At 41.3% G+C, this 14,487-nt stretch overlaps 1 protein-coding gene across 1 annotated transcript in view; it reads left to right on the top strand.

Moving 5' to 3' along the window:
- PTPN14 (protein tyrosine phosphatase non-receptor type 14) overlaps positions 1 to 14,487 on the top strand; it is a 113,931-nt gene that overhangs the window by 36,351 nt on the left and 63,093 nt on the right. The window contains exon 2 of the mRNA XM_005502759.3: positions 6,772 to 7,097. Within this exon, the coding sequence (XP_005502816.2) occupies positions 6,924 to 7,097 (174 nt within the window). The 5' untranslated portion in view covers positions 6,772 to 6,923. The remainder of the gene's footprint in view (positions 1 to 6,771; positions 7,098 to 14,487) is intronic.

Genomic DNA, 14,487 nt, shown 5'->3' with positions numbered 1-14,487 from the left:
TGAATGTTCTAGAGTCCACGGTGCTTGTTCAGGCACATAGGTATGGGATCTCTAGGTGCTCAGACTTTGCAAGTTCTGCATAGAATATTATAATAGTTATAAAAATGAAATGAAAATATAATTTTATTGTTGTTCCAGAATGTAGAGGTGATAATGTTATTGGTTTTACTGCTATTTGGATTATGGTAATACCTAAATCTCCCCACAAATTTTTAAAGATGTAAATGCCTGGGGATGATGTCCAGGTCTTGCCAGGGACTGCATAAACTAGTAGTTGAAAACAGTGGCTTTGCAGCAGAAGGCTTATATTGTGTAGGGTTAAAAACCACTTTCATCTGTGCAGAGATGAATTTCACTCCTGAGACTTCAGCAGGCTTGATGGGAATTCCACCCATAACTGGGAGGGATACAGACACCCTGTTAGGCACAGGAATACTCCTTGCTGTGCTCTACCAGCATGAAACTCTCACACGAGAGCAATCACAGGAGGGAAAGCTGTTTCACAGGGAGAGATATCCTCCTCTAGATGGAACGCAACTAGGTGGAGGTGGATAGTGCCAGACGTCCCATCTCCCATACGCTGTCATTTTTATTGTTCCCTAAACCTGTGGGCTCACACACCACTTGCAGCTCCCATCGAACGCTGCGGTGTCGTGCCCAGCCCAGGGTTACATACTTGTGTGAGGTGTGCTGCTGCGCTGGGAATGCTGGAGGGCTGCCACGCACGCTGGGTAAATACAGGCTGCAGTTTGACAGTAATTGCTTTCTTCCTGGAGTTTCAGAAATTACGTACAAAGGCGAATGAAGTGAGAGAAAGCATTCTGCTTTAAGTGCATTTCATCTCAGGTGCGCCCCCCCCCTTTTTTTTTTTAAAAACTGCTTTGGATGTGGTACAGTTAAATATATAAAGTCTGTAATAGAGGACCAAGTCCTGAAAATGTCCTGACAGTTATCTTGGCCTTAATTATTTATAAGCCTTTCTTCCCTCCTGGCTTTTAAATAAATTTAAGGAAGCAGGAGAATGCCCTGTGTCTGGAGCAGTGCCCTTCACCAAATAAAGCAGCTTCCACTGTATGGCCTCTTCCTCACAAAACACCTAAAGACTTCCCTTGCTCCCTTCAGTCTGTCTTTTAAAACTACTAACAAAACAGTCTGGCCAGTCCCAGCTGACTGAGAGAGCGAAGGAAGAATTTTTCATATTTGTCTTCTTTTGGTTTTAGGTTTGGAAAATATGTAAAATATTCATTTATTTGCTTTTTTGTGTGTATTAGTGGTTTGACCTAGTTTCACTGTAATGTCTCAAAGAAAAAAAAAGTACTGTTTTGGAAAGGCACAAATATCTTTATCAGGTTATTTAAACCCCTCAGGAGATTTGTTTTTTATATATTTTATATGGAAACTAACAAAGTTTTCCTAAAAATCAGAAGCAATTCTGAGTTACATATCACAGTGTGAGCCTGACCTAGTTCTTCATGCAGCACTGGCCCATGAAGAAGGCTGGTTGCTGATTGATAGCGTTACTGCTCTGGGTCGTGACAAGCCTTTTTCTCCCTAAATAAACCACTACAGCTGTGCCATCTGCGGCTTGAGGGTGGTTCAGTTTGGTGCCCAGTGTTGTGCTTGGAAGATATTCTTGGTTATATCAGATATGTGTTTTTTGCTACCTCATTGTATGCGAATAACAGCATTCTGCTGCTGAATGAGGGGGGAGTGCTATTCCTTGAAAACTCTTTTGTACAGAGACAGATTTCTTGCAAAAATCCTCGATGATTTCTCATCTCTCCTCTTGCAAGATGCAGTGGTGTTGTGAGGGAATCAAATACCTCTGGAGAGATCATATTAATACATCCATATCTGCTGCCTTTGCACAGTTAACATGCTGGTAAGGCTTCATGGGTAGCATTGAGATAAGTTGGCATGTCTTGAGCTGAGACATGGAAGGTTCATATCAGACTCCATCTTGAAGCTGCTTTCTAGTGAAAGCCGGTAAGAGAACTTACACTGTGCTTGTAATGAGATTGCGGGTTGAAAGTTTAATTTTATTCTGTGTCAAATCTGGTTTTATTCTTTACCCTCTATTGCCGCCTTCAGTCTTCCCTATATTCCTTGTAGCTGTTGACTTTATCCATATGGCTTTTTTCAGGAAGTAACACAAGAAATAGGATTCTAATGTCTATTAGTGAAGGAGTTGGCTTGTTGGTCAGTTTTTCTTTTGATTTACTGAAACAAGAGAATATTAAGCTTTACCAAACTCCACTAAGACGTGGTATCTCTTCATCTTTGTACTGATGAAACTGCATTTGGGATAGATGCTTTTTCAAAAGCTGTTTTGATTTTACATTCTGTGTGCAGTATTGGGCACCAAGCTGTTTCAGAAGAAATATTTTGCAGAATAAAGTTTAACTTTCAAATGAGCATGTGCTGAAAGGAGTTAAAGGTTTAAGATGCAGTCAGAGTTCTCCACTGGCCCGATCCAGCACCTGGGAACTATGTTAGGTTTGTGGACCCTGAGTGCACCTGTGTGCTTTAATGGCCCTGACCAGCCTCACCTGGGGCTTCCGCCCACCTTCCGCCCACAGGCCTGGGACCCCTATTTTGTACAATCATAGAATCATTTTGGTTGAAAGAGAGCCCTAACATCACCGAGTCCAACCATAACGTCAATCTATCACTAAACCATGTCCCTAAGAGCCTCATCTACACACCTTTTAAACTCCTCCAGGGATGGTGACTCCACCACTTCCCTGGGCAGCCTATTCCAGTGCTTCACAACCCTTTCCATGAGGAAACGTTTCCTCCTATCCAACCTGAACCTTCCCTGGTGCAACTTGAGGCCATTTCCTCTCATTCAGATCAGCCTGGGGCTGAACTCTGGGGTTGGTGGTCTCCGGCCCTGTCCCCTGTTGCCCCAGGTGGAGCTCCCCGGCTGGCCCCTGGACCTGATTCAACACCAGCCATGCCTGGGGCTGTCAGCGGACTCATGTCCAGCACCCAGCTCTGGTCACCCAGCTCATCCCCTGAAGGCCTGTGGTGCACTGGATCAGGACAGGGCCCTCCCTGCTGGGTCATCCTCCCTTCCCAGTCATCCCCCCTCACCTTCTCAGATATTTTCAAGTTTTAGTGCCAGGCTTTTGGTTTTCAGATGGACCTTATTTCAGCTTTTGATTTTGAGGCTTTACTTTTGTGTTGGCATTTGTATTGGGTATTAGTGATGTCTTACTTAAAGATGAGTCATTAGATGGGCAGGTAAATTGTTTGTGCTTCTGCAAAGCTTTTTTTCAGTTGTGGCTTCGGGATGTGATTTGCGGGCATTATTGGTTTTTGTTTGTTTTATATGCCTACAAAGTATGTACTTTAAACAAAGGGAATTTCCATTGGCAGAATGTTTAAATTCCCAAGCTTATGCTCCTGCTAAAAACCTAGCTTAATTTGGCATGCTTGTTAGTGTCAGGTTAACTAAATTGATACGTAAATCTGAAGAGTGATGGTAGGAAGGGGAAGAAAGAATCCAAAATAATCAAAACAAGAAACAAAAAGAAAAAAGGAAAAATACCCAAGGTTTGTAAAGAGCTCAGTCTAGCTTCTTTCCAGAAAAAGAAATCCTTGAATAGAAGATGTCAGTTTAAATGATGTAATGTCTGTCTTTTTCATACCTGAAATATTCTTAAACTACTTTATAAAAGCAGAATGAGTTCATGATTGTCTGATGAGCTTTTAATAGGCTTGCTGTAGTTTCATTCAGGAAAGGAGTGTTGTGAACACCTGAATACTTTGACTAACTTGGTTAGGGACATTGCTGCTTCTTGGCAACGCTTTAACCAGGAAAGGAGATCCTGTAATGAAATAATCCTTCATCTGCAAGACCAAAACCCTTCTATCTCCAGTCTTCTCCTTTTTTTAGTTGTCTACAAAAAAACCTGTGAATACAAATGGATGCTCCTGATGCTTTTAAGATTATACAAATATGAAGAAGCTGAAAACCTTGCTTGCTTTAGGAACCTGTAAGTGACCAGGGCCTTTGAGATCTCATTTAGCAAGCTTACCAGAAGCTTTCTGAGTGTCCACTTAATAGAAAACCCACGTAGAAAGTTGGTCAAACATCCAGAAGATGTGTAAACAGAAAGGTTAGACATGTGCATTGAATTGAGAATTAACAGTTGTTACAGACTGGACCAATTTGGGCTGGTTTAAACTGTCTCAGCCTCATTATCCCAATTCATTCTTTAATCGGAAGCTAATTTAAGTGTGACATTTGTGAAAGAGTTGTCATCGAGCATTGATGTATATTCAAGTGAAATGAAAAAGTAACCCAAACCCTATTACACAAAGTGCATCCATTAAGATGTTTGTATGTCTGCATCTTTAGAAAATGGTGCTGCCTGATCATGCAGAATTGAGGAAAAACTTTTATTTCACTGCTTCTTGAAAAATAGAGGAAATATTGGCCTTGTTTACCTGAGCATATGATATAACTGAGAGCAATTAATTTGCAATCTATGTTGACATGTCTGTTAAACAGCAATTGTTGTGTTTATTGCAGAGTAGCATGTTTCCCCACAAGTCTGAGGTGGCTTGTCCTGCAATAGCCGTAGTGTTCAATGTGCCAGCTTCAGCAAGGCCAATCACTTCTTTTTTTAACTAGCATTGGTTTAATCTTTGGGCTACTATTATCTATAGAGTTACTGCCTAGAGGATAGCTCGTGTTCTGCAAGGAAATGCATGCAACTCAGTAATGCAATATAAGATTTTTTTTTTTTTCTTTTTTTAATTGAATTGACTAGTTAAAACTCTCCATGTGTCTGACTCAGAATAATCTGCAAAGCCAGAGACTGAACGAAAACGCTGTTCGTGATAAGACAGAGTCCTTCACATCCTTCCTTCTTTGTAATTTCCTTCCATTCTTCCCACTTTTCAACTTTGTGCTGCAGTTTTTCTAGGTTGGTAGGCAAGGTAATTGCCACATGGTTGGCTAGGGGTTAAAGCACTAGCCTGGCCTGTGTGTTTGAGCACACAGATCTGCTGCCTGTTCTCCTGAGTGGTGTTGGACAAGCTGGCTAATGCTGTTTTCAGTTCCTCTCCCGTGAGTAATGGGTAGCACATCCCTGCCTCATCAGACTGTTGTGAGGAAGTATTGACGTGTCTTCGATGGCTTCTGATGTTACAGTGCTGCAAAGTATAACAGCTCTCTTGTGTAATCCTGTGAGAATAATACGTTATGTCTCAAATGGGGGATTCAACTACAGCAGCTAATTTGTTTGCACTTCAGCCAAATAGCACGTGCCCCTTCTCAAACTCTGGTTTAGTTTTTCTCTGGGAAAGCTGTTAACAGTAGACTGTCAGAGTAGTTGTGCACCTTACCAGCGAGAGGTTGCTTGTGGTTTTCTGTTTGTGTGGGTGTTTGTTGTTGTTGTTTGTTTGTGTTGCTTTAACCCCCTAATCAATGGCAAGATAGACTGGCTTTGGAAAATAGGCTTTACCAAATATGTGGCAGTTATGTTTCTAGCCTAATGATAATCAGTGCAGTCAATCAGCCTGCTTCTAATAATCTCCATAGCAACTACATTCAGTAAAAAGTGAAAATAACTGATTCATGCAGTTCTATGCCAAATGATACATGTGAGCAGTGTACTGTCTGTTTGAAATGTCACATCCAGCTAAATTGTGCATACAGCGCTGGCAGTGCTTCTTGGGCTTCTCTTAAGGAAGCAAGGAAATGGGAGCTAGTTTTTGTTTGTGGTATTATTTAAGAGAAATGCACTTTAAAAATGTCAGCATTAGTGTCCCTCTGTCTCTTTCTCCAGAATGTTTAAACAATATCAGGAAGGCTTGGTAGCAAGTAATTTGCTTTTTATTTCATTCCTCTCTTCACGTGGAAAGTGATGTTTTAAAGCTGATTATGCCAGTGCAAATGCTTTGTTTTGGTTTAGCTTGAACCCTCTCTCAGCTAAACTTTTTTTTTTGTTAATATTTTGATCTCTCAGATGAGGATCATAGCTTCTTAAATACTTTGTATTTGGGCTTGACAGTTGCACGTGTCCCTGATAAATTTTAGGAGTACTAATTAGAAACAACATGTAGAATGTGTGTTCTCTGCCTCCCACTCAGTTTTATCCTGGTCTCTGACAGCTGCTCCTGCAGTTACTCATTCCACCTGGAAGGGTGAAATGCCGAATTGCTTTGGAGCTGAAAGTGAGCAAAATGTCAGGAGTTGCCTCAGAGGAGCCTTCTGTGAAATGGCTGGGATGCCTCTTGCCTTTCACATGCATACTTTAGGTTTGATTTTTCAGAGATGCCGAGTGCCTGCATTTCCTGCTGACTGAAGCCAGCCTTTCTTCTTTCAAAATCGCACCTCTCTTTAAATGCCTCTACTCCTTAGCTTTTTAAGCTCGCTTTCAAAGCTGTCCTGAGGGCACCAAAACTTAACTTGAAGATTATGTTATAGACCCCTGTGGTGGGGGTAATGGTGGGAGAGTTAGCACCTCTGGATGTGTGCCCTGTAGAGTTGCTGTTTGTACTGAGCTTCTCAAAGAATGGCTTTGCAATTAAATCCATGCTTTAAATTCAGAGCCAAGATGTAATTTTGAAAGATTTGTTGTATAAGGTGCTCCTTTAGGAGATGTTCTAAGTGCCTGACAAGCCGGTGTGTGGAGGTGTTTATTTTATGGTTTTAAATGTGACTCTCTTCCTTTAAGCTTTTTTTTTTCTTTTCCACTGATCTTTAGGAACATCTTGTTTCACATTTAACTGTACTTATTTTTATGTATTTTGCAGGAATCCCTTGAAGCTCACCCTGGGAATGGACAGCTACCTCCATTTCTGGAGGAGAGTAGTGCCAGCTGAAGAAGCCTTCAAGGCAAGTCAACAAGTGTGCTGGTAACTCTGGGAAGAGCAGAGGGAAGGGGCGACCTTCCAGGCCAACAGCCATGCCTTTCGGGCTGAAATTGCGACGGACCAGACGCTACAACGTCTTGAGCAAGAACTGCTTTGTGACAAGGATCCGTCTGCTGGACAGCAATGTCATTGAGTGCACCCTCTCTGTGGAGAGCACAGGGCAGGAGTGCCTGGAAGCTGTTGCTCAGAGGCTGGAATTACGTGAGGTAAGAGTAACCCGGGAAGCACCATCTGTCGCTGTATAATTTGACGCGTTTTTAGCTCAGGCAGTCTGTTCATCTGAATCATGTTATTCTTGGAGGTGGCCGCATATGATCAGCAGCTGGAGCTTGGACAAACATATTCTGGTTGCATGAAAGCTGGAGGCAGAACAGCCCTCAGGGTTTTGTGCTCTTGCTCATTCATCATTGCTTTGAGATCTCTTTGTAAGACGAAGTTTCTTCTTTGCTTAAAAAGCATTGGGTGTTACTTTCTGAGCTGGGATTCCAACAGCCAAGTTACAGTAACTTTGGTCTGATTGTAACCCTAGTTTCACTGACACCGCTGGTTGAGAAGGAGACCACTGGCTTTTGAATTTGAACCTTCATATAAATATATTCTTGTTAGTAACATACTGCAAGAGGCAACAGTTGTGTTACTAGCAGGAGCAACTAGTAGCAGTTTGAGGATGGTGTTTTTTTTCTTCCTTTTGTCTAACTGAAATATTTCACATCTGAAATTCTGAAAGGCTTCTTTTACATTCCAAATGCTTCTGAAAAGGCTGAAGAAACCCAGTCTTAGTTTGTTAAAGACTGAAATCCTTTATTTTCTAATTCTCGCTGTGGAGTTCAGTCTTTGAGTGTTGAGGCCTCTTTAGAAATATCTCTCCAACGTGCATGGCACAAATGACCTGTCTTTTCTTACTTACCGTCTGTGGACTCCTTACGTGTATCCTGCATACTTCTCGGCTTCACACGTTGAAAACCATTGCCTGGAAATTGCTGTGATGTCATCTGACTGTCCTGGCTGATATTTTCTGTAAGCACAGCTGGTAAATCAAATGATCTTGCAGTGTCTTATGGTTGTTGGTCCATGGCCTTTTTTAATGGTGGCAACTGGGAGGCAGCATATAAATAACTAGCACAGATGAAAACTAAACAAAATCTCCTTTTTGTACATCAATAACAATAAAGAATGAGAGAAGACTTACTCTGTGTGTGTGCAGAATAGACGAGAGAATGTGCAGGCAGAAATAGGGAAAAGAGGCAGACTATTCCATATTGATTTTTCATACTTGTTTGGTTAATTTTTTTTTAATGTGGATTTTAGTAGAATCATCTGCCCTCTCCCCTCCTAAATATGAAGATTTCCCAGTAGTTACTTTTTTTGTCCCTTTTGTTTTTTTCCTTCTTTCTGTTGGTGATGCTTTAGGGTGTCCATAGAGAGAAGTTTTGTCCATTTGTGAAATGCAGTGATTCTCCTTGTATTCCTTGTGGGCTTATCTGGTTGGTGCAGAAGTCTGGGGCCTAGTGATTCTCTCTGGAGGTCCACCTGCATTTACGAACAATAGCTCTGTCGGTGGGTTAACATTCTTTTCCACAAAGCATTTTGCGATTTCAGAACGTGCTTTGTTCCACTTTGGAACAAAGCCTGAACTTTCAGAATTTTCCAGAGTAGAGAGATTGGACAGTAGAACAGCAAAGGAAGTTGGTTAGTGTTCAATTTCATGAGGGTTTTCTATTGCTTGTTTTTTTTCATTTTCAAAATTGTGTCATGCAAAAAGAAATATGTCAGCACAAAAAGTTTGTGTTTCAAGATAGAAAATATTTTAACAACACAGAAGAGAATGCTTTGATGTTGTTGGAACACTTTTCCCTTCTTTCATCACCCTCCCTGCTTTTTTTCTAAACAAAGTTTTGGCAACGTTCAACCAATTTTGTAAAGTTCAGATTTCAACAGTACAGCATTTTTTTTATATGTGTGGTGGTTTTTTCTTTTTTTCTTTTTTTTTATTTGTTTGTTTGTTTTTCATCTATCTCTCTTTCTGATTGATTCTGGTAGCATCCATTGCTGCTTTAAATGTTTAGGAGAGAAGAGAATTGCCAACCTCTTTCAAGTCTGAAAGGGTCTCCCTGTATGTTCTTCTGCTACTTTCATGAGGAATGATTGGAGCTAGCAAGCTTGGAGGTGCTAGGTATTGGCCTTTCCCTGAGACCCAAAATTCATCTTCTTCTGCACCTCTTAGTCTTCCTGCCATGGTCTGTAGCAAAACAAGGGTGATGCAGTCATTTGGTGACTGTCCGCTTCCCTCTTTAGATTTACCATCTTCTTTGAACTTGCTGGCCAGTCAAAGTCTACAGAAGGGTAAAAAACACTTTCACAAAGCTCAAATTTCTACAAAATTTGTGGAGCTGGGTGGAGGAGAGAAGCCCAGAAAGTGTACTAAGGAGAAAATCCTTACAAGTGTCCATATTGGTGAGAGACTTTTAAAATTCCCCAAATGTAGCAAAAAACTTCATCTGGCATATGCCCTTTCTTAGAAAACATATAAGTAGGGAAGAAACTAAGCTTTGTTAAATCCTATGTTCGTAAAACGGTGTTTGTTTCCTGCATGCAGTCTCAGGTAAAAACATGTGTTCTCTTAAAAATAAAGATTGATTTTTGTTTGATAGTTTAGTTTGGTCTTATGTTTAAATAAATTGCAGGTCTACCCCAATTTTACCTTTGCGTTAGGAAAACATCAATGTTTCACTTAAGCTGATTTCTTAGAAATAGATAAAAACTTGTCCAACCCCTCCCTGGTAAGAAGCAAAACTGAGATGACTGTATGTATTGTGAAGAACTGTCGATCATTGTACCACACATGACTGAAAAACAGTATCTAATGGATTATGCATACTTCTATTTGATCTCTGGGGAATGCAGCTCCCTCCCTGACTGAGTCAGGGTTCAGGAATAGGTCACTAGAAAGTGTAGCCATGTAACTACTGTAAAATCTGGTTGTATTCTTTTCAACAAAGCTCTTGACAGAGCATCAGGTCTTCTGGTTGAACAGTTACCAGTTCCAATACAATGAGCTGTTATGGCAGCTTTATGTAAAAAGTAAAGACTAGAAGAGGGGAGAAAGGTAAAGAGAGGAAAGACAAGGTCAGAAACATGATTTTATAATCTTCTATGTATGCGCACAGATTATAAAAAGGATTTTTTTTTTCCCCAATATAATGACATTTTTCTCTTCAAGTGAGTCTAAGTGAACCTGCTTGAAATAGCAGAGTAATTTGTACGAATCTGTTGTGAGGCTTCATGTCTCTTCCTCCTTTTGTTCTCCTTAATTCACTTTATAAAATAAGTTTAAAGATGGAATGTTCTGATGTATCAGAAGGGGCAAGGGGGCAAGAAGGTAATTTCCAGCCAAAGTTATTATTTCAAGCTGCATTTCACAGCGGTACCTCCAGTACTACAATGCTGCAAAGCCCAAACCAAAGGAGGAGGATGGTGGGCTGAGCACTGCAGGTGGACTCTGATGGCTCTGCAGGGGTGGTCATTTGCTGTCATTCTCACTTTTATTTTTCTGTGCCATAGGAAGTGCCCCTTCCTCTTAAGGGCATGACTGAAAACCTGTGTTTAGTAGCCAGGGTGCCTTGAAGTTTGGTTTGGTTTGACTGGTCTTGCCAGGGAAGCTGGGATGGGGTTCAGGCAGCTCTTGGACAAGAGACCTTCTAGGAACAAGTGCCTTCCCCACAGTGCCAATGCCCCAGGAGAGCAGGGTTTAAAGCTTTTTGCCTGGATGAGCTGGAAGTCTGCCTCTTTCTCAAGGATAAATATTTAGTTGGCTGCTTAACCAGATGTTTTAATAAACACCGAGGCTGTCTCATTGGATCCTTCTGAATGAGGTTTACTGGTTTAGTGTCTGTCATCTCCTCTTGTTGACAATACTACTCTTTTGCCTGACATAAAGGCAGTGATAGTTCTGGGCTTGGGAGTATATGTCAAATATGTTGCCTCCTGAACTGACACCTGTAACATGGTCTTTTTTAAGAATTCTCAGCACAGATTTTGCGTATTCAGTTTGCCTTTCTGACTTGTTGTATTTTGAGGATTGCCTTTGACACGGTGTGCTGCGGTGTGCAGGTGCTCTGGTTCTTGTCCACTGCTTTAGCAGAGGACCGCAGTTCCTGGAGGAGTGTTAAGTCTGTTGCTTTGTACCACATACGAAGTTATGTGTGGTAGGTAAGACAAATTTTAGAACCTTGAGAGAAAATTAGTGTAAACTCTTTCCTAACAGAGCTCTTCATGTATTTGCAGATTAGGCAGACCAAAAGCACTGGCAACTGCAGCTCTTTGCAGAATGGATGTGTGTGCATACATTTAGTGTTATGAAAAGCTTTCCTTTGGTGTGTATCACCAGTCTATCAACTGTGTGAACTGTGGCTGGAAGAAGGAATCTCATTGGGTTTTGTTTGTTTGTTTGTTTGTTTTTGGTTGTGGGTTTTTTTTTTTTGGAAGAGAAAGCATCGCTCACTTTCTTTGCCATTTTGACTGCTGATGTGCCTGCTAGAGCAGCCTGTGTTACTTAAGAGCCTGCCAGGTGTAGGTGTAGATATTTATTCCATGAAAACTGGAGTGAAGTGAGTGGTTCACTTTGTACAGATGGACAAACAGGCCAACTTTTGGACTCACCCTAGTTTTTAATCAGATGCTTATAGAGAAAAATATCCCATTTTTATATCCCCTCATCTAATTTGTGGGGGTGTCTGTACTATAAAAATGTTTTGTGTTTGTTCATGGTGGTTTGTGGGTGGTGTTTTTTGTTTTGTTTTTGTTTTTTTTGTGGCTGGCGCGAATAGCAATGCATAACTCAGATTCTCTAAGGCCTTCTGGACAATCATGTGCCTGGTCATAGCACAGTGAACTTGATCATCCAGCCATTTCCAGCCCCACATTCCTCCATTCCTGTTTGGGAATTCTGATGTTCCTAAGAGTCTCTTCAAGCATTCGCAATAGTGGCTATAAAGTCCCTCCCCACTGTGGGTTGTTACAAAACACTGAAATTTTCAAAAAGTCAAATCGGTGGCGATAGGGAGCTGATATTCAGGTAACTGTTAGTTGTCTCTCCAAAGTGCGTGTATTTGGCTGGAGCTCTGCTCTGCAGTCCCTGTGCTTCATCTGCAGTTGCTCGATCCTCTCCAGGCTGCTTTCCAGGAAAACAGTCATCTTCCAGTTGTGTGAAATTCACACTGCTGTGGTTGCTCCACTCTATCTGCTGTAGTCCCTAAGCTGACATACTGCATTCCCTTCAATTCTTACTCCTTGGAAGTGATTCAGGATTCTGGAGCTGCTACTTGAAGAACCTTTCCACTGTAGCAAATCTAACTTTTTGTTGTCCTCTCGCTTCCACTGAAAGGGAAAGGACTGTGCTCATTTGAGCTGTTTAATTGCAATACCCTTAATCCCTTGAATAACTCTCTTAGACTTCAGACTACAAATCATCTTAGTTGCTAGTTGTTTTACAAGTACTTAACGCTGCAAATTTGGGTCTGAGGTGATGTGAATGTTTACTTTTTAAAGTAATATGGAAGATCTGTTTTCACAGCTCTGTGCTGTTTCTTGCTGAGCATGAGCTGCCATGCAGTGATTTTTCAAGTGTATCATAGAATGTTTTGGGTTGGAAGGGACTTTAAAGATCAATTAGTTCCACCTTCTGCTAGACCAGGTTGCTCAAAGCCCCATGCAGCCTGGCCTTGAACACTTCCAGGGATGGGGCATCTACAACTTCTCTGAGCAGCCTGTTCTAGTTCCTCACCACCCTTGTGGTGAAGAATTTCTTCCTTTAATCTGAATCTACCCTCTTTCAGTTAAAAGCCACTACCCCTATCACTACCTGCCCTTGTGAAGAGTCCCTCTCCAGCTTTCTTGTAGGTCCCCTTTAGGTACTGCAAGGCTGTCATAAGGTCTCCCTGGAACCTTCTCTTCTCCAGGCTGAACAACCCCAACTCTCTCAGCCTGTCCTCATAGAGAGCTGTTCCAGCCCTCTGATCATTTTTGTGTCCTCCTCTGGCCCCTCTCCAACAGGTCCATGTCTTTCCTGTGCTGAAGGTCCCAGAGCTGGACAGGACACAGGACTCCAGGTGGGGTCTCACCAGAGTGGAGCAGAGGGGCTGAATCACCTCCCTCAACCTGTTGGCCACGCTGCTTTTGATGCCACCCAGCACACTGGGCTGCATCGAGGTTGGCTCTCTGGGCTGTGAGCACACATTGCTGGGTCACGTTGAGCTTCTCATCAACCGACACCCCCAAGTCCTGTTCATTAAAGGATTTCCCTTGTGATGTGGTAAAGTGACTGTCCTTTTTTCTGCCTTCACGTGGATTCCTTTCCTTTGCTGTGTCCACTGTCCCTCCCATCTTCATTTTAATCTAATTACTGTCATGGTGAGCTAGTCAGAAAGACCTTTTTTATCCAGTGGTTACTACAGAGGGTGAGTAGACATGTATCAGTGAATTAGTTTTGGTTTAAGTTTATCCTATGCTGACTTCTTGATTTGTGCCCTGGATTGTCTGATTTATTGAAGATACCTTTAAATTCTAGAATGAAATAATACTACATTGATTCGCTTCAAAAAAAGCTTCATTGTACCAAACTGTCCTTAAAGAGAAAGGACTGAGCAGTGTTGAGGCTACACTTAGGTTTGTCAGGCTTAACTGAGGAATCAAGATGAATTAATTACCACCTTAGTTAAATTCTAGTCTGGATGGTCTCCAAAGTTGAAAATATGTGCGTAATGAGACCCTAAAGTAAATACACCTGCACTCCAGAGTTTTTGCAAATGATTCTCTCTTGCATGCCCTCAGCTATAAAATAGCTGGAGCAGTGTTGCCCGTGCTGGCTTGTTGTCATTTCTAAGCATTTAAATTTTTCAGTATTGCACTAGTTGCCCTTGTGTTGCATGCCAAGTCACAGGGCATGCAATGGTTTTTAGAGAAGTATCCTTACCAAAGTGAAAGAAGCTGTTGATGGTGGCTTTTGCAAAGTGTAATGGTTGCAATATGTTTGCTACTTTTGAAGAATTTTATTTAAAAGTGTGAACATCTGGGAAATCCAGCTGGTGAAATCTTGATGGTTGATTTATAGGCCAGACTTTTTGAATGTATTGAAAGTAATTTCCAATGAAAGCTTTATACGATAGCAAATAGGGGTTTTCTATTCTTTCTCTTAAATATCTTTATTTAAAATGTGGTGCTATGTATGAAGGATTGTGACTACCTGTGGAAGGATTGTTGTACTGGCAAGTTAAGCTATAACAACAAAATAAGTATTTTATTTGTTTTAGGGTTAATAAAATCTAACGGAAACTACTGGCAAGTTTTTGCTGAACAGGGAGTCATTTGGATTAAACACCGAGAAAGTTTATTGAAATGACAGAAATATGCAGAAATAGTAGTGATGCTACTTTCAGATCCTAAATCTGCTTGGTGTCCGCAGAAGTTCCTCTCACAGTTTGTTTCATTCATTCTGGTATTAGTACAGAGTGGTATTTTATATTGAAGGCATTGCTGGAAATCTCCAGATGCTGTTGGCTTAAAAGATGTTGATACAAACTTCACAGTTAGGGCTAAAGT

This window comes from Columba livia, chromosome 3, assembly GCF_036013475.1.
Source record: "Columba livia isolate bColLiv1 breed racing homer chromosome 3, bColLiv1.pat.W.v2, whole genome shotgun sequence".
Lineage (NCBI taxonomy): Eukaryota > Metazoa > Chordata > Aves > Columbiformes > Columbidae > Columba > Columba livia.
Note: the sequence above shows the minus strand (reverse complement) of the source record. Positions and strands in the feature narration are given on the sequence as shown.